The 19,696-nt window shown below is 39.3% G+C and overlaps 1 protein-coding gene across 9 annotated transcripts in view; it reads right to left on the bottom strand.

Moving 5' to 3' along the window:
- The window catches only part of CARF (calcium responsive transcription factor), a 74,113-nt gene that overhangs the window by 22,533 nt on the left and 31,884 nt on the right, over positions 1–19,696 (bottom strand). For 8 of the 9 annotated variants that reach the window (XR_003550129.1, XM_006153055.2, XM_006153054.3 and 5 more), the window contains 3 exons: positions 14,558–14,747; positions 6,290–6,410; positions 955–1,098 (listed from right to left, as the gene is read on the bottom strand). Coding sequence is in view for 8 of the 9 variants with exons in the window: in XM_006153055.2 (XP_006153117.1) it covers positions 955–1,098; positions 6,290–6,410; positions 14,558–14,747 (455 nt within the window). In the remaining variant the exon portion in view is untranslated. Of the gene's footprint in view, positions 1–954; positions 1,099–6,289; positions 6,428–14,557; positions 14,748–19,696 lie in introns of those variants that run through there. The other variant, XM_027773655.1, reaches the window with a different exon arrangement.

Here is a 19,696-nt window from a genome sequence, read left to right as displayed (position 1 = left end):
TTTCTCTTGGGCCGGAAAAAAAAAAAAAAAAAAGAGAGAAAAGAAAAGGAAATTCATGATGTATTTTTCTGTTTTTCTACACAAAAATGCATCATGACTTTTAAGATGACCCAATACAACAGCAAATTCTTCACCTGTACTGACACACAAAGGAAAGAATGCAAGCAAGCTAGTATTCCTTATATAAAATCTGAAGCATAGAAGGGATAAAGTGGAATTCTATTTAAGGCTTAGAGTTTATTTTTGGATGCCACAGACAATTAAAGATAGGTTTAAAAACCATACAGTGGCTACAAGTTCTGCTCCTAAGTACCTTAGACAAAGTACTAAATATACAATTAAATGTGCTACTATTTATGTATTTGCCATTTGGGGGGAAAAAAACTTTCTCATGGTATACAGTATATGGTATATAGAATGGTGTAATTCTTTGGTCAGAACTATCTACAACCTTTGGCTAATAAACTCAATAGCGTATATAGTGGCAAATCAGTTTAATACTTAGGTATTGTCTAATGAGATATCTATCTTACAAAATTTCTTAACAAAATAATTGGAGAGTCAGTCCTGTGGCCTGGTGGATAGTGGTGTCGGATCCCATATGGCTGACCATACAGTTAAAACCCCAGCTACAACAGCTTGAAAATCACACCAAGTGTGTGTATATGCACGTTCAAAATCCAAACAAGATGAAGAAATGGAGGAGAAGAGATTGCAACTGATTATGTCCCACTGGGGGTGGGGTGGGGTGTGTGTGTGCTTCTTCCCCTTCCCCGTCTCTGTATTTTTTTGGTAAATACATGTACATTCTGGCAATGAAAAATAATATCTGTAAATCATAATTAAATGATCTCTTCCAAAATAATTTTTTTAAATGGAGATACTTAATTTGTGAGATAAAACACACACACACACACACACACACACACACACACAACTATATAAATGTCATACCTAAGAACACCACCAGCATCTACCAAGTTCTTCTTCAGCATGTTAAAGGCCTTTTCCTGCTCCATTCTGATTATTTTCTTGTCAATTTTGGGGTCTGTAGGAACTCTATATTCAGGAAACTTCTGTACTTTTTTGATGTAAATCCTTTATATAAGATAAAGAATTTGTTTCATTATATTATAATCTCAAGAAAAACTAACCAGATGTCTACTTTAAGCATTTGTCGAAAATCTACTTTATTTAGAAAGTATTCAAAGGTTAATATGAAAGATATGTCATATGTTCAGTGAATAATACTTAGCAAATTAACAATAAGCATGACTTGAGTAAAAATATATTACTATTGATGGATTTTAATGTTTCTGGAGTTGCATCCTTTTCATTCTCCTGGAAGCAGTAATCACCTCGTGCCTAAATTACTTAAATAGCTCCCTTCCAGGCCTCTATGCCTCCAATCTTTCATTACTTAAATCCATGTGATATACCAAAGTCACAGGAATTCTTCAGATTTGCAGTCCTTTGTTGAAGAATCTGCCTTTTCTCTAATCAAGGACAAATTTGTTGGCAGAATTCAAGGCATTCTGCATGAATCTAATTGCCTAATCTTACTTTCTATCTCCTCAAATATAAATTTCTTTTCCTATGAGTTCTTCTGAGAGGCTCCTTCCTCCTCTGATATCAAAATGCAATCATCCCATATCTTTATATTAATGGTTCTCCTAGTGACATATCTTCCCTTTTACTATCCATCTACCCAAATTAAATCTAAACATCGGCATCCAGGTTAAATTGCATTTTCTTTCCTACTGTGCATTTGTATAGATATACTCCTTCTTTGGAAATCTGTAACAGGTAGCTAATTCACACATTTTACACTCTATACTATTTAATCATGTTCTCCACTAATTTCTTATTTACTTATCAACTCCAATAGTATCTTTTTTTTAAGAGAGATTTTTGCTATAGGATGCTTATGCTTGCCAGAGAAACAGAGAGAGACAGAGAGACAGAAAGTGAGACATCACCCCCAGGGGGATAGCCACGCCACAATCCCTTCACCTCCATTCTCCTTGGGATTTTGGACACGGATACACAAGCACCTGGCATGAGTTTTAAGCCACCGTGTCCAAGACTAGAACTGCAGTCAACTACGTGGGAGTCCAGCAGCATAACTGTTATGTCATCTGCTGATCCCAACTCCAATGGTATCTTAAACTGCTGGGATTAAGTATAATCTTTTTCTCTTTTGGTCTCCCTCTTTCCTACAGTATCCAACGTAGTTTCTCAGCAGAAAACAGATGTTCGAAAAGCAAGGAGTCAACAGGTGGTGTGGTGGATAGACACTATGCTCCTACATGGCCGACCATGGTTCTAATCCTGGACCTGAGGCTTGAAAATCATGCCAGGTGTCTGTGTGTGGATGCTCAAAGTCCCAGGAGGAGAACGGAGAAGAAGGGATTGTGGCATGGCCACCCCCCAGGGCGGTGATTTCTGATGTTCCTTTTCATTGTTTGTCTCTCTCTGGTGAGCACACACGCCCTATGACAAAAACCTAAAAAAGTACTTGTAAAATGATATATTTCCATTTAGAGATTTTTCTCCCAAGTTACACCTAATTTTTTTTAATTCCTTTTTTTAAAGAGAGATCTTTTTTTTTTATTTTTGGTTATGGGGCAGGTACATTTGCTGGCGAGACAGAGACAGAAAATGAGAAATCACCTGGGGGGGATGGCCATGCCACTATCCCTTCTGTTCCATTCTCCTCTTGGAATTTTGGGCAAGCATGCACATGTGCCTGACATGAGTTCTAAGCCACTGGGCCTGGGACTTGAACTGCAGGCGACCACATGAGGATTCAGCGACATAACCATTACACCATCTGCTGGTCTCCCCAATTTTTTATTCTTTAAACAAAATTTTACTTGTTACTCTTTTTATCTTTTTAATTGCCATAGGGTGTGTGTGCATGAGAGAGAGATAGAGAGAGACAGAGATAGGAAGAGAGGAAAAGCATCTTCTCAAGGGTCATGTCACAATCCCTTCTCCACTTATCCATCCTATCAGGATTTGGGGCACATATGCACATGTTCCCAGTGTGTTTTAGAAGTCACCTAGGCTGGGATTCAAACTGTGGTCAGCCATGTGGGATCCAATACTTTTAACCACTAGGCTACCCATCTGGCCCAATACCTCAAAATTTTATGTCTAAAAAGTACTCGAGAGTTTTGATTCATGGTAAAACTTAAATATTGCCTGAAGTTAACATTATCAAATTAAATATAAAAATCTTTCTGAACAGGTTTTTAAGAGATTTTTGTTCTAGGTACGTGTGCTTGCCAGGGAGACAGAGAAAGATAGGCAGAAAGTGAGAAGTCATCCCTCCTCCCCAGGAGATATACCACAATACGTTCCCCTCCATTCTCCTCTCAGGACTTTGGGCACACATGCACACATGACCGGCGTGTGTTTCAAGTCTACAGTTCTGAGATTTGAACTGCAGTTGGCCATGTGGGAGTCCAGGGACTGTTACACCATCGGCTGGTCCCTGAAGAGGTTTTTAAAACTTCTTGAAAGGGGCAAGTCCCGTGGCACAAAGGTTAAGCCTTGTGCAGAGAGCCCACATGACTGACTGACTGACTGTGTTCCTGGTAGCCTGTAAAACACTCTGGGTACATGTGTGTGCAAGCTCAAAATCCTGATGGGATGGAGAAATGGTGGGAAAAAAGACTGCTACACGACTACACCCCTTTGGGTTGGTGCCTTTCTCTCTCTCTCTCTCTCTCTCTCTCTTTCTAGTGAGCACATGCACCCTATGGCAATTAAAAAAAAAAAAACTTCTTGAGAATGCTGTTTGTGATATAAAACATGGCAATTAAAAAAAAAAACTTCTTGAGAATTTTGTTTGTGATATGAAATATAATAATAAAGTAAAATGTTTCAAAGATCAACCAAGTTCAACCACTATATATTATCTTCTAAACACTTTCAAACCCTGAAAAAAAAAAAAGTAGTATTTAAGGACATTAAAAAATCTTTTATTCATCCATTTTTTTCATTCTCACCCAGAGCAATGACCACCATGTAGTCCTCTTTTACATAAAACGTACTATGTTGGTAGGACTAGGAGTTGATGTAGTAGTTACATTGTTAGACTCCTGCTTGACTGACTGTGGTTTGAGTCCTGGACCTGGTGGCTGGAAACTCACTCTGGGCGCATGTCTGTGTATGCCAAGATCCTGGGCAGAAAACAAAGGAGAGGGGACTGTGGCCATTCCCCCTGGAGGAGTGATTTGTTACTTTCCTTCTCACTGTCTCTGTCTCTCTCTCTAGGGAGTACACATGCCCTAAGGCAAAAACCTCTTTAAAAAAAACTTACTATATTGGTCTCATATACTGATTTAAAAGATATAAATTGGTAAAATCTTTCCAAAAAGTAACTTAGTAACACTTTTCAATATTTGAAAAGGATATAACCTTTGCCTTAGCCAGGTGCACAAATTAAATAATTCATCCATGAATAGAATAATGTGACTATCTAAAAGAAAAATAATTTCTTTCTTTTTTTTTTTTTACATTTTTGCCATAGAGCATGTGTGCTTGCCAGAGACAGAAAAAGGGAAAATGAGACATCATCCTGTAAGGGGGAGGGCCACACTGTAATCCCTTCTCTTCCATTTTTCTCTAGAGATTTTAGGCATGTACACACAGGCACCCGGTGTGATATTCAAGCTGCTAGGTCTGAGATTCAATAACCACCATATCATGTGTTTGCCCTGAAAGAAACAGCTCTTTTATATACAAATATGGAGTCAACTTTGAGATACACCTGGAGTGAAAAAAAAGCAGAGTGTAAGTAGTTTGTGTCTTTACTTTCACACTAGTATGTAACATAATATCCAATAGCATATAACCACTACATGGCTTTCAGATTGGGAAAAATCAATGGGAATTCACAACAGGAAAGAAGGTACACTACTACCTCATTTTAAGGAAAGAAAACATTAATGAGCTTTACTGAGATCTTCCACAACATATATGACAACAGATATGACAGAAAAGGGGGTGTGTATGTATCTATGCATAGATACATACAGAACATCTTTGAAAGATGACTCAAACTATTGAGAGCTGTTGCCTTAAAGAGAGAAAGGAGGTGGGAACCAGCAGTTAGTGTAATGGCTATGTTGCTGGACTCCCACATAGTCGACCGCAGTTTGTGTCCCGGACCCGGTGGCTTAGAACTCATGCCAGGTGCGTGTGCGTGCGTGCCCAAGATCCCGAGAGGAGAATGGAGGAGAAAGGATTGCGGCGTGACCATCTCCCTGGGGGGTGATTTCTCGCTTTCTGTCTCTATGTCTCTCTCTGTCTGTCTGGCGAACGCACGTGCCCTATAGCGAAAACCTCTCAAAAAAACAAAAGAAAAGAGAGACAGGAGGGTGAGCCAGTGGTGTGGGAGTGAAGATGGCCAGATCCCATCCACATGGATCACTGCATGGTTTGAGTTTTGGACCTAGCAACTTGCAAGTTGGGTGCACGTACATGCACACCCAGAATACTGAAAGAAGAAATGAAAGAAAAGGGATTATGGTGCGGCCATTCCCCATGGAGAGTGCATTCTCATTTTCCCTCTCTCTTCCTGTTTCTTCAGAGAGCATGCGTGCCCTTCAGCAAAAAAAAAAAAAAAAAAAAAAGTTAAAGAGAGACATGGGAAATAGGTAAGAGAAAATTAGAATTCACTGTATATTTTGGTACTGCTTTAAAAATAAAATTTAAAATTTTTATTTATTTATTTATTTGTTTATTTATTTATTTAAATATTTGCTATAGGATATGTGTGCTGGCTCCAGAGTAAGAAAGCAAGAGAGAGGGAAAATGAGAAAGCACTCTCCGGGGGGATGGCTACATCACAGTCCCTTTTCCTCCATGCTCCGCTCGAGATTTTGGGTATGCACATACATGCACCTGATATGTTTTTCTTTTTATTTCTTTTTAGAATTATTTGATTTAACTTTATTTATTTATTTTTATTTGACCAGAGAAGGACAGAGTAAGAGAGAGAAGAAAGTGAGAAAGCAAGCAGCCAGGTCCGGTACTCGACCTGCAGTTGGCCATGTGGGAGACCAGCACCCTTAACTAACTACCATGACACTTTCCGGCCCATGCCTAGTATGTTTTTCAAGCCACCAAGTCTGGGACTTGAACCTCATAGTTGGCCATGAGGCTGCCTTAACCACACCACCTAGCTGGCCTGGTACATTTAAAATTTTTTAAAAAATGCATATTAACTATTCAAAAATAAGTACTTAATAAAAACAAAAAATAAAATAAAGCTTACCGGGCTGGACAAGTGGCTTTATACAGTTGACAAGATCTGCTTTCCTGCTCACTGATTTTTTTTAATTGGAATCCTTTTCTCCTTGGCCCATACTGACACTCCATTACCACAGCTCTGCTCCCTGTGGGTTAAAACCAACTATTGACATGAATTCAAGTGTCCATCTATCCTAGACATTAGATTCAAAATAACCTAGTGGTGGCAATGTCAAAATCTACACTTTCAATTACACAACTTTAAGGAAAGAAAACAGTTAAGTTTCACTAAGATGTACGAACACATAAATTTAAAAGTTTATTGTGAGATATATCAAATGTAACATAATTTATATGATAAGGAAATTATGAAATACCACATATGTCAAATGTCTACTGCTAATTACATATGAATATTTTGAAGAGAGATGTCTGCTATAATGTGTATGTGATCACCAGAAAGAGAGAGACAGAGAGACAGAAAGGGAGAAATCACCCCACCCCCCAGGGGAGATGGATATGTTGCAATCCCTTCTCCATTCTCCTCTTGGGATTTTGGGCACACATGCACACACACCCAGCATAAATTTTAAGCTGCCGAGTCTCAGACTTGAACCACGGTCGACTACATGGTTATGACATGTAAACCTTACACCATCTGCTGGTCCTACATATATGTGATGTGATTTTAAATAATAATAAGTTTAAACCACTTTATAAATAGAAATTAGCAAATGCTACATTTAGTCAACAAATATTAGTATTATTACAATTTTTAATAAACTTTTATGATTTTTAAAAATAATTATTTTTAAAATTTTATTTATTATGATTATTTTTCAACTTGACCAGAGAGAAACAGAGAGAAAGAGGGAGAGTGAGAAAGCTTGGAAACAGGTCCTCCCCAGTCAGGCTGTGAGATGACTGTCACTCCAGGGAACACTGAACTGCAGGCTAGTGAGAGGACCTATGACAGAACCACCTTGTTAAGCTGCTCTTGGATTTCTGACAGAAACTGAGAGGTAATAAATGTTCGTTATTTTCAGTCACCATGTTTGGGGTAATTTGTTACATAGCACTCGATAACACAAAAAAGTAGACGTGAAAACTACATAGCTCGGGACCCGCAGACGGCGAAATGGTTACGTCATTGGACTCCCATGTAGTTGACTGTGGCTTGAGTCCTGACCCAGTAGCTTAAAACTCAAGCTGGTATGTGTGCCTGCGTTCCCAAAATCCTGAGAGGAGAACGGAGAAGGGATTGCGGTGGTCATTTTACCCAGGGAGTGATTTCTCGCTTTCTGTCTCTGAGTGCACCCATCTCATAGCAAAAACCTCTCTCTTAAAAAAAAAAAAACAAAAAAACTAAAAAGCTTAAGATTTTAAGTTGAATATCCTACTCTACTGTAGAATATGGAAAACTTTAAAAAATTTTTAAAAACCATAAATTCAAATGTTCATAAAGCTAACATTAAAATTTCTACTTTAAAGGCCACAGAAATAAAGGTGAAAGAAAAGTAACTTACTTCTAATGAATATAGCAAACGGGATAAGATATTAATTGGAAAAAAGTGTTTTATAAAACACATAAAAATTACTATGCAGAATATGAAAAACTGTAACTCAAGGCTGACAGGTGGCATGGTGGTTAAGGGTACTGGACTCTCACATGGTCAGCTAATGCTCGAGTTCTGGACCTGGCAGCTTGCTTTCTCTCTCTCTCTCTCTCTCTCTCTCTCTCTGGTCAAACTAAGATTAGTAAATAAATAAATAAAGTTAAATAATTAAAAAAAAAAAACAAGGGACCAGCAGTTGGTGTAATGGCTATGTTGCTGGACTCCCATGTAGTTGACCGTGGTTTGAGTCCTGGACCCAGTGGCTTAAACTCATGCCGGGCACGTGTGCATGCATGCCCAAGATCCCGAGAGGAGAATGGAGGAGAAGGGATTGCAGCGTGGCCATCTTCCCTTGGGGGTGATTTCTCACTTTCGAATGTCTCTCTCTCTCTCTGTCTTTCTGGCGAGCGCATGTGCACTATAGCAAAAACCTCTAAAAAAAAAAAAAACTCATAAAAAAAAAAAGAGCAGACTATGAATAGGCAATTCAGAAAGAAAAAAATATCAGCAAATGAACAATTAAAAAGATGTTCAGGGCCAGCAGATTGCATGGTGGTTGAGGGCGCTGGACTTCCACATGGCCAACCACTTTTCAAGTCCCCGACATGGCGGTTTGCTTTCCCTCCCCCCCACCTCTCTCTCTCACTCTGTCTCTCTCTGGTTAAATTTAAATAAATAAATAAATAAAGTTAAAGTAATTCTTTAAAAAAAAAAAAAGATGTTCAATTTCACTAGTAAACTGTAAAATACAGATTAAAACACTAGTAAAATACTATCCAACGCTCCTCAGCTTGGCAAAAATACTCCAAAATAACTGAATCCACTCATCATTCTGAACACCACAAATAGCCACACAGGCAGCAATAAGCCATCATTCTGAACACCACAAAAAAGACACATAGTCGGGGCCAGCAGTTGGCTATGTCGCTGGACTCCCACGTAGTCGACTGTGGTTTGAGTCTTGGACCTGGCAGCTCAAACTCGAGCCGGGCACATGTGTGTGCATGCCCAAGATCCAGAGAGGAGAAGGGATTGCGGTGTAGTCATCCCGCCAGGGGATGATTTTTTACCTTCTGTCTCTCTGTCTTTCTGGTGAGTGCATGAGCCCTACAGCAAAAACCTCTCCAAAAAAATAAAGACAAGTAGTCAGCAATAAGAACTATACAGCACATCCATTAGGTAGTCTTACCAAAAAAAAAAAATCTGCTTTTAATCAAGGATCAAGTTCTAATAGCTCACATAAATGTAGGAGAGAAAAGAACATGTCAAATTACACTACACAGATGGAATTAGCTAAGTCCAGAATATGGCAAATTCTACAAGATGAACTACCTGGAGAAAAAGAGGAGAGAAATTTTTAGATAAAAAGAAATTTAAGGTATATATTAACCACATGTAATTTGTGGACCTTATTTGGATCCAGATTTTAACAAACCCATAAGAAAAGAACCCAAGAGATAAGTGAAGAAATGTAAACAATAGACATTTTATAAATTAAAAAATTGCTGTTAATTCTTTTAAAATATGACAATGGGACTATCACATATATATCTATGTGAGAGTCCTTATCTTTTAGACTTTTTAAAAAATAATTATTTACTTTAAATTTTATTTATTATTATTTATTAATTTGACCAAGGTAGAAAGAGGGAGAGGGGGCGATAAAGCAAGCACCCACATCTGGGACTCAAACTGTGGCTGGCCCCCTAGAGACATATATTTAGTCTGTACAATATTCTTTAGTATTTGTAGATGAAATGATATCTAGAATACGTTGCAAAAACCATCAAGGGTAATGAAGAAGTAGGCAAAGGTATAGAAAAGACAAGTTTGACCATAATTGCTAGAGCTGAAATAATGGGGTTTCTTACATTACTACTGTCCCTACTTTGATATACATATGAAAATTTCCCTAACATAAGGATTTTATAAGTCTGATGATATAAGTCATTGAGTCGATGTGGGGAAGGGATACCACTATACATTGTTACAGAAGTAAAAATTGGTACAGATGATAAATCTAAAATCCAAAAAGTTCAGAAAACAAAGATTTTTGGAATTTATAACCTAAAATGTGTGAGGCTACTGATAGTCTTTATCCTTCTTACTACATAATTAACCATAAAAAATTATTTTCTGCTTACATAATAACGTTTATAGAATTCCTGCGAGGAGTATTCTGTAATATTATCATATTACAGTCCAAATATTTGGAATTCTGAAATATATCTAGCCAAAATAATTTCAGAGAGGCAATTATGGGCCTATACAACAAATATGAAGAGCAATTAAAGATAACTTGTAAAGATGAAAAGGCCAGGGACCAGCAGACAGCATCATGGTTATGTCGCTGGACTCCCATGTAGATGACTGTGATGTGAGTGGCTTAAAACTTAAAACTCCCCTGGGGCCAGCAAGTGGCATGGTGGTTAAAGGCACTGGACTCCCACATGGCCAATCACGGTTCAAGTGTTGACCTTTGTGGCTTGCTTTCTCACTTCCTCTCTCTCTCTCTCTGTCTCTCTCTGATCAAACTGGAAAATAATAATGATAATAATAAATAAAAGTTAAATAAAATACTTCTTTAAAAAAAATTTTTTTTAAACTCCCCGACCTGGTGGCTTAAAACTCACACTGGGTACGGGTATGCGTGTGCCCAAAATCCTGAGAGGAGACTGGAGAAGAAGGGACTGCATCACGGTCATCCCCCGGGGGGTGATTTCTTGCTTTCTATCTCTCTGTCTTTCTAGCAAGTGCACACATCCTACAGCAAAAAAACGCTCTTAAAAAAAAAAAAAAAGAAAGAAAAGAAAAGAAAAAAAAAAAAAGATGAAAAGTCCACAATTCAAAATCAGAAATTCCATTTTAAGGTACTCACTATAAAAAAAAAAATTGTATTTTTCACCAGAGAATGTCATCAAGGTTTGACTATAGTAGTCTTTTTAAAAATTATTTTATTTAACTTTATTTTATATGTATTTATTTTTAATTTGATCAAAGAGGGACAGAGTGAGAGAGAGGGAAAGTGAGAAAGCAAGCCACCAGGTCTGGGACTCGAACCATGGTCGGCCACGTGGGAGTCCAGAGCCCTTAACCACCACACCACCTGCTGGCCCCAACTATAGTAGCCTTTATGAAAGTGAAAAGCAATCAGAAAATACTGGGTCATTGAAAAGTCATTATGTAGGACCAGCAGTTGGCGTAATGGCTATGTCGCTGGACTCCCATGTAGTCGACCGCAGTTCAAGTCCCAGACCTGGTGGCTTAAACTCATGCCAGGTACGTGTATGTGCATGCCCAAGATCCTGAGAGGAGAATGGAGGAGAAGGGATTGTGGCATGGCCACCCCTTCTGGGGGAGGGATTTCTCGTTTTCTGTCTCTCTGTCTCTGTCTTTCTGGTGAGTGCACGTGCCCTATAACAAAAACCTCTCCAAAAAAAAGAAAAGTCATGATGCATTTTTTTAATAGAAAAATATGCCATGATTTTTCCAACAACTCAAAAATTATTATATAATACTCAAGTTGGATTAGTAATTTGTAAGTATTGATATGACTAGATCTCAAAAAATAAGGATGAGTGAGAAAATTTGTAAGACAATGCCTATAGCAGATTATTTATGTATATCTTCAAAAGTTTAAAACAATAAGGACCAGCAGTTGGTATAAAGGCTATGTCACTGGACTCCCATGTAGTTGACCGTGGTTTGAGTCCTGGACCCAGTGGCTTAAACTCATGCTGGGCGTGTGTGCGTGCCCAAGATCCCAAGAGGAGAATGGAGGAGAAGGGATTGTGGCATGGCCATCCTCCCAGGGGGTGAGTTTTCACTTTCCGTCTCTCTGTTTCTCTGTCTTTCTGGTGAGCATACGCGCCCTATAGCAAAAACCTCTACAAATAAATAAACAAGATATATTATTGTACATACAGATATGTATGGCAAAGCACCAAAATACAGACTGCAAAAACAAGTAGTGGCTACCTTAGGAGAGTTAAGAAGGGGATTAGAATTATAGAAGGGGGGCCATCAGGTAGTGTAGTGCCAGTGTAGTGATTAAGGCAATGGATTCCCACATGGTCAACTGTGGTTTGAGTCCCCAGACCAGTGACTTGAAAACTCATGGTGGGCATATGTGTCCCAAATTCCCAGGAGATTATGGCATGTCCATCCCCTCAGGGTGTGACTTGTTTTCTGTCTCTTTGGGCACACAAGCCCTATAACAACAACAAAAAAAAAACTATGGGAAAAGGAGGACTTCAATCCCTGCCCCCCCACACACACACATAGGGTACATGCACTCTAGATAGAGATAGAAGAAAATTGAGAAATCACCCTCCAGAGGGATGGCCACATCACAATCTCTTCGCCTCCATTTACTTCAGATTTTGGGCATGTATGCACACATGGCCAGCATGGTTTTTAAGCCACTGGGTCCAGGTCTAAAACCAGTTTACCACATGGGGAACCAGTGCCTTAATGACCACGCCACTTCCAGTCCCTCAAGTTTATTTATGTATTTTTAAAAATATTTCTAGGTTTTTGTCATAGGGCATGTGTACTCACTAGAGAGAGACAGAGAGGGAAAGTGAGAAATCAACCCTCCGGAGATATGACCATGCCGCAATCCCTTCTCTTTCATTCTCCCTTAGAGATTCTGGCATGAAAGCACACATATCTGGTATGAATTTTTTTTAGAGAGATTTTTGCTTTGGATGTGTTTGCTCGCTGGAGAGAGAGACAGACAGAAAGTGAGAAGTGACCCCCAGGGAAGATGGCCACACCAGAGTCCCTTCTTCTCCACTCTCTTTTAGGATTTTGGGCACACACACACACATGCATGAGTTTCAAGCCTCTGGGTCCAGTATTTGAACCATAGTTGGCCATGTGGAAATCAAGCAATGTAACCACTACACCATCTGCTGGCCCCAGAGATACTTGGTTTCTTATTTTCAAGAGATTTTTGCTATAGGGCACATGCGCTCACCAGAAAGACAGAAATTGAGAAATCACTCCCCAGGGAAGATGGCCTCGCCACAATCCCTTACTATCCTTTCTCTTCTCAGAATTTAGGGAATGCATGCACACATGCCCAGCATGAGTTTTAAGCCACCAGTCCGGGACTCGAACTGTGGTTGGCTATGTGGGAGTTCAGCGATATAACCACTATGCCATCTGCTGTTCCCTCTTTTTAAATTTAATTTAATTTATTTTTAGAGAGAGATTTTTGCTATAGAGTGTATGTGTTTGCCTGAGAGACAGAGAAACAGAAAGTGAGATAACACCTCCCAGGGGGATGGCCACATCACAATCCCTTCTCCTCTATTCTCCTCTTGGAACTCTGGGCATACATGCATATGTGTCTGGCATGAGTTTCAAGCTGTCGGGTTCTGGACTCAAACCATGGTTGACTATGTGTTAAGTCCAGCAACATAACTATTACACCATCTGCGGGTACTCACCTGGTGTGATTTGGGATTCTAACTGTGGTTGGCCATGTGGGAGTCTAGTGCCTTAACCACCTGACCGCTTGCTGGTAGCCACTTCATTTGTTTGTTTATTCAGTTAGTTATAATTATTTATTTAACTTTATTATTATTTTTAAATTTGACCAGAGAGAGAGAAAGGGAAAGTGAGAAAGCAAGGTGCCAGGTCTGGGACTTGAACCATGGTTCACCGTGTGGGAGAGTTCAGCACCTTAACCACTGTGCCACCTGCCAACTCCTCAAGTTTACTTTTGTTTTAAGTAATTATTTTCCTAACAATTATTTTATTTAATTTTTAATGTTTATTTATTTTAATTTGACCAGAGAGGGACAGAATCAGAGAGGGAGGGAAAGTGAGAAAGCAAGCTGCCGGGTCCGGGACGTGAACCATGGTTGGCCATATGGGAGTCAAGCACCCTTAACCACCATGCCATCTACTGGCCCCTCAAGTTACTTTTAATGTTTAATTTCTTTTACAGAATACTCCTGAACCCAGAGAGGTGGAGTCACTTTTATCTCATTTTCCCTAAGTATTTCCTCACTAACTTCCAGGGTCCAGTATGAAACCAACTTTTTTAGCAAAATTAGTGCCCCCCGGTATGGAAACAAATCGCTTACTATTAGGTCTCTGGGAATTACTTGAAACTCTACCACGTTAGTAAACACCAGTCCAATATCTGAGAATACTGTGTTAACTTGACGCTCGGGAACTCTATTATCACAATTGTTTATAATGACTCCAGATTGGATATAAATGCTATTCATTAATAGTAACCCTAGAGTTAAAAGCTACATAAAATGGATATAAATCTGTCTCACAAGACAAATTAAGAGAGAAGAAAAGAATATCTAAATTGGAGAGGAAAAACCACAGCAGAATATTTAATATACTAAAATTGCCCTTTTTACATTTTATTAATTAGGTCCACCTGGAGTTTCATTATTTTTATTTTCTATTTATCAGTATAATACATAAAGGAAGCATTCTTCATTCACTCTCATATATTAAAATACAATTCTATAACATAAAGTAACTAGTTTTATATACTATAAGTTTTCATTGTAGTTTAATAAGCATTTTCATCAGTGAACATTCAATTGTAGCCTATCAGAATGAAAATCACCTTAGGAAAATCACATTTTCACAACAGACTATCGCTGCTGTTGAACCCTTTAAAATAATTCTTTAAAAAGTACCTGCATTGACAAATGGGATTCCATCATATGGGACATACTGGGATTTCCACATCAAGCGAGTAGCAGGTTTAGCTGGGCTTGGAGACTGGCGGGTTCCCCAAACACTCTGTGTTTGTTGCTTGTGAAATGTCAGGACACTTTCTAATTCAGTCTCACTTATACAATAGCCACGGTACGAATCTCCAATTTTCTGCATGTGATAGAAATTAAATGATAAAATTATTAGCAAATTTTCTTTATTAGCACAATAAATTAAATGAGATGGTTGTCCAAGATGACTCTTCAGCTTTCACAAGAGAATGTCGTCATTCCCTTGGATCAATGGTTACTTAAAACCAGTAAGCATGATTGATCGTTATTCAACAAGTATCATTAAGTAAACATTCTCCAGGTATTTGTTAGGGAATGTAATGCTAAACTCATTGCCACACTATTTTTATCAAAATTTGAGAGAAATAATATTTAGAAGATAAAGAACATTCTTCCAGATATTTAAAATTCTACCCCTGTATCAAACCAGATTAACTTAAGTATCCACAAGTACTGGTTCTTTGTGGAGCTTCTGTTACTGAGATCGATTTTGATATAATGCCCTAAGTATTTGAAACCCAATAAAAATTGTGACTGTATCTCCTCTAAAAATGTTGTAGAGGGTCTAGCAGGTGGTGTGATATTAAGGTGCTGAATCCCACACAGCCAACTTCATAGTTAGAGTCACTGACCCAATGGCCTGAAAATCATGCTGGCACGGGTGTGCATGCCCAAAGTCTAGAGAAGAGAAGGGAGAAGGGATTGTGGTATGGCCTTTTCACTGAGGGGTGATTCCTCACTTTCCCTCTTTCTCTGGTAGTGTATATACCCTATGGCAAAAAAAAAAAAAAAGTTAAAGAAGAATTTGCTCATTATGTCAATTCTTTTTGAACATCTTTCTCTGAAATTTGCCTAGCCTTAGTACCAAAAATAGTAGTCTTCTTTTATGAAAACTAGCATAATTTCTTTTATTTAATAGGCACAGAATTTAATAACTATGTTTCCCCTTCAGAAATGTAGACACTTAGATTACAAATGAGTGTATATATGCATACACACACACACACAGAGTTCATTAAGATATATATTTACTCGGGACCAGCAATTAGTGTAATGGCTATGTTGCTGGACTCCCATGTAGTCGACCGCGGTTCGTGTCTTGGCCCTGGTGGCTTGAACTCACACTGGGCATGAGTGCGTGTGTGCCCAAGATCCCGAGAGGAGAATGGAAGAGAAGGAATTGCAGCGTGGCTATCCTCCCTGGGGGGTGATTTCTTGCTTTCTGTCTCTCTCTGTCTGTCTGGCGAGTGCATGAGCCCTATAGCAAAAACCTCTCCAAAAATAAAAAGTTACATATTTTATTTCCATTTTATGGTCCCATTTTTGTATTCTTTAGCTCCCACTTTTAACTTTCACCTTGCCATGTATTTTATGTATCTTTATAAGCTGACGCAAATGCATTAAAAAAATAAAGCATGGTATAAATAAATGTTGTAAATACATTGATGTTGGGATCAACAGATGGCATAATGGCTATGTCGCTAGATTCCCATATGGCTAACCATGGTTTAAGTCCCAGACCCAGTAGCTTGAAACTCATGCTGGGCCCAAGTGCAGGTGTGCCCAAAATCCTGAGAGGAGAATGGAAGAGAAGGGACCATGTGACTCTGCCTCCTGGGGAAGTGATTTCTAGCTTTCTGTCTCTTTGTCTCTATCGAGTGTACGTGCCCTATAGCAAAAATTTTAAATAAATTAATAGATACTATCTTTACACAACTATTTGAGTATTCCTGTAGGGTAGGAGAAGCTTTATCTATATCAACAGAAAACACGTGTTAACTGAGATATCTTCCCCTGAAATACATACAGACCCGACTCCATGTATTTTTTCCCCTTTAAAAAAATAGGAGTAGAACTATGCACATGGAAATCTTATTTATCCTCATCAGAATAAATATTTCACCTTTAAAGAATACGTTTCTCATGGGACCAGCAATTAGGGTAATGGCTATGTCGCTGGACTCCCACGTAATTGACCGCGGTTCAAGGCCCGGATCCGGTGGCTTAAAACTCACGCCAGGCACGTGTGTGTGTGCATGCCCAAGATCCTGAGAGGAGAAAGGAGGAGAGGGGCTTGCGGGGTGGCCATCCCCCCTGGGGAGTAATTTCTCACTTTCTGTCTCTCTATCTCTCTCTCTCTCTGTCTGACGAGCGCATGCACCCTATAGCAAAAACCTCTCCAAAAAAAAAAAAAGAATACGTTTCTCAAAAGGAAGGTAACGAAATACTGTTGAAGTTGCCCTTTTAGCCATAATAATAATTTAAAAATCTGATGCCAAATAACACATTATCTATGATTTCCCCTCAAAATAATGAAATGCTCTTATTTACAAATTTTATTCTAGCCTACATATTTCTTCATCAGAACATCCACTACAGGAGCCAGCCCTGTGGCCTAGTGGTTAAAGGGGACAGATTCCACACGGCCCCAGCACATGAAAATCACAACGGTACACGTGTATACTTGCCTGAACCTCAACGGGATGAAGAAATGGTAAAGGGACTGCAGGGTGACCACGCCCCATAGGGAGTGCTTTTTCCTTTTGTCTCTCTGGTTAGCATGCACAACCTCTATCAATTAAAACTTTTTAAAACTCTATTACCAAAAAAAAGGTCCACTACATGAAAGTAGAAATGTAAAGTCTAGCTGTCACACTTTTATAAACATCAAATTAATAGAATATATAATACTGTCAAATAAAAGGAAAAATTCAGATTTAGTATAATATAATCTGGTCTATAAAAAGGCCTATAGATAAAAGTTTAATATAGTATTAAAATTTGTCCAATTACTAGATTTTGATAAAAATCTGAAAAAAATGTCCATTGAAAAACATCATTAAATAAGAAATTCAAAAAGTAAAAAAGGCCCAGGCTAGGGGCCAGCAGGTAGCATGGTGGCTAAGGTACTGGACTCCCACCTTGTCAACCACAGTTCAAGATCTGGATCCAGAAGCTTGAAAATCACACCAGGCATGTGTGCACACATGCCCAAATCCCAAGAGGAGAATGGAGAAGGAACTGCACCATGGCCATGACCCCAGGGAATGATTTCTCACTTTCTCTCTGTCTGAATTCGGTGAGTACATGTGTCCTATGGCAAAAACCTAAAAAACAAACAAACAAACAAAGTCCAGCCTTTGTGGTGCAGTTGAGGGTATGCTAGATTGACAGGCTGGAAGTCACATGGTCAGGCCCAGTTCAGAACCCAGACCCAGCTGACTGGAAACATGCTGGCATGTGCACACTCAGGATCCTGACAAGCTGCAGGCCTGGAGGGGGAATTGGGGTATGAACAGGTTGTCAAGAAGTATCTCTCCCTCCGTGTATGCCTCTCTCTCCAGTGCAAATGCACATGCCAGATGTCACATGGCTGACCACGGGTTTGGATCATGAATCATCCTGAAAACATGCTAGGGAACCAGTAGTTAGCATAATGGCTATGTCGCTGGACTCCCACATGGTCGACCGCGGTTCGTGTCCCGGACCCGGTGGCTTAAAAAACTCACGCCGGGTGCGTGTGCGTGCGTGCCCAAGATCCCGAGAGGAGAATGGAGGAGAAGGGATTGCGGCGTGACCATCCCCCCTGGGGGATGATTTCTCGCTTTCTGTCTCTATGTCTCTCTCTCTCTCTGTCTGTCTGGCGAGCGCACGCGCCCTACAATGAAAATCTCTCAAAAAAAAAAAACATGCTAATGAGATCCTATGAGCTGGAGGCTAAGGAACATTAATCATGACATTATGAGACCCTATCAAGGGTACCTAGAGGGTAGTCTGTCTTGTCTGTCTCTTCCATGCTCACACCTGTGCACACACATGTTCCCTCTCTTGAATCAACTAAATCAACTTAAAAAAGTAAGTAGGAGGCCTAGACTACCAAAAATGAAAGATGAGCTTGAGAAAAGTAAACAATAAGACAAGACAGGATACCAGGTGGAAGGCCTTGAAAACTAGATAAATAATATGGAGGAAAATAACACTGAACTTACTGGCAATGAAAACAGAAAATGAAAGCAATAAAGACAAATACTTTTAGAAAAATACACATCAGAGATCAGAAATGGAAAAGTCAAAGGACAAAGTTCTATAAGAGAATGGGCAAAAGAAAATTTAAAAAAGACACATAAAGAAAAAACTGGGGAACCAGCAGTTAGCGTAATGGCTATGTCGCTGGACTCCCACATAGTCAACCGTGGTTTGCTTCCTGGACCCGGTGGCTTAAAACTCACGCCGGGCGCGTGTGCGTGCATGCCCAAGATCTCGAGAGGAGAATGGAGGAGAAGGGATTGCGGCATGACCATCCCCCTGGGAGGTCATTTCTCGCTTTCTGTCTCTATGTTTCTCTCTGTCTGTCTGGCAAGCGCACGCGCCCTACAGCAGAAAAAAAAGAAAAGAAAAGAAAAGAAAAGAAAAGAAAAGAAAAGAAAAGAAAAGAAAAGAAAAAACTGAAAGAATCTATTGACTACCTGAATGTGGGAAAGGAAAAATTAGTCTAAAAGTTTGTGATAGGGTGTGTGGGGAAATGATATTTGTGTTTAGATAAAGAATTCAGGACACAGCACTAGCTGTGGTTTTGTAGATGATTTCTATTCAGGAAATAGTGAATTTGAGGTGAAATCCAAATAAATCTTCACGTAAGTAGCCAGAGATCGAGGATAATAGCAAGAGCAGAATTACAGAAATGATAAAAGAGTCGGGATTTTTTTTTTTTAAGGTTTTTGCGACAGGGTGCATGTGCTCACTGGAGAGACAGAGACAGAGAGAAAGTGAGAAATCACCCCCTGCCCCTGGGCGATGTCCGTACAGAAATCCCCTCTTTCCCAATATCCTATGATTTTGGAGACGTACAGACACACACACACACGGCATGATTTTCAAGCTGCCAGGTCTGGGATTCGAATCTCAGTCGGCTATGTGGGAATCCAGCACCTTTACCACCACACCACCTGCTGGCCCATTGGGAATCTTTTTTATTTTATTTTATTTTTTTTAGAATAATTTAACTATCTTTCCTTTCCTTTTTTTCTTCTCTTCTCCTCTCTCTCTCTT

This window comes from Tupaia chinensis, unplaced genomic scaffold (assembly GCF_000334495.1).
Source record: "Tupaia chinensis unplaced genomic scaffold, TupChi_1.0 Scaffold000361_2, whole genome shotgun sequence".
NCBI lineage: Eukaryota > Metazoa > Chordata > Mammalia > Scandentia > Tupaiidae > Tupaia > Tupaia belangeri.
The sequence above is the reverse complement of the archived record's forward strand: the minus strand, read 5'-3'. Positions and strand labels throughout refer to the sequence as shown.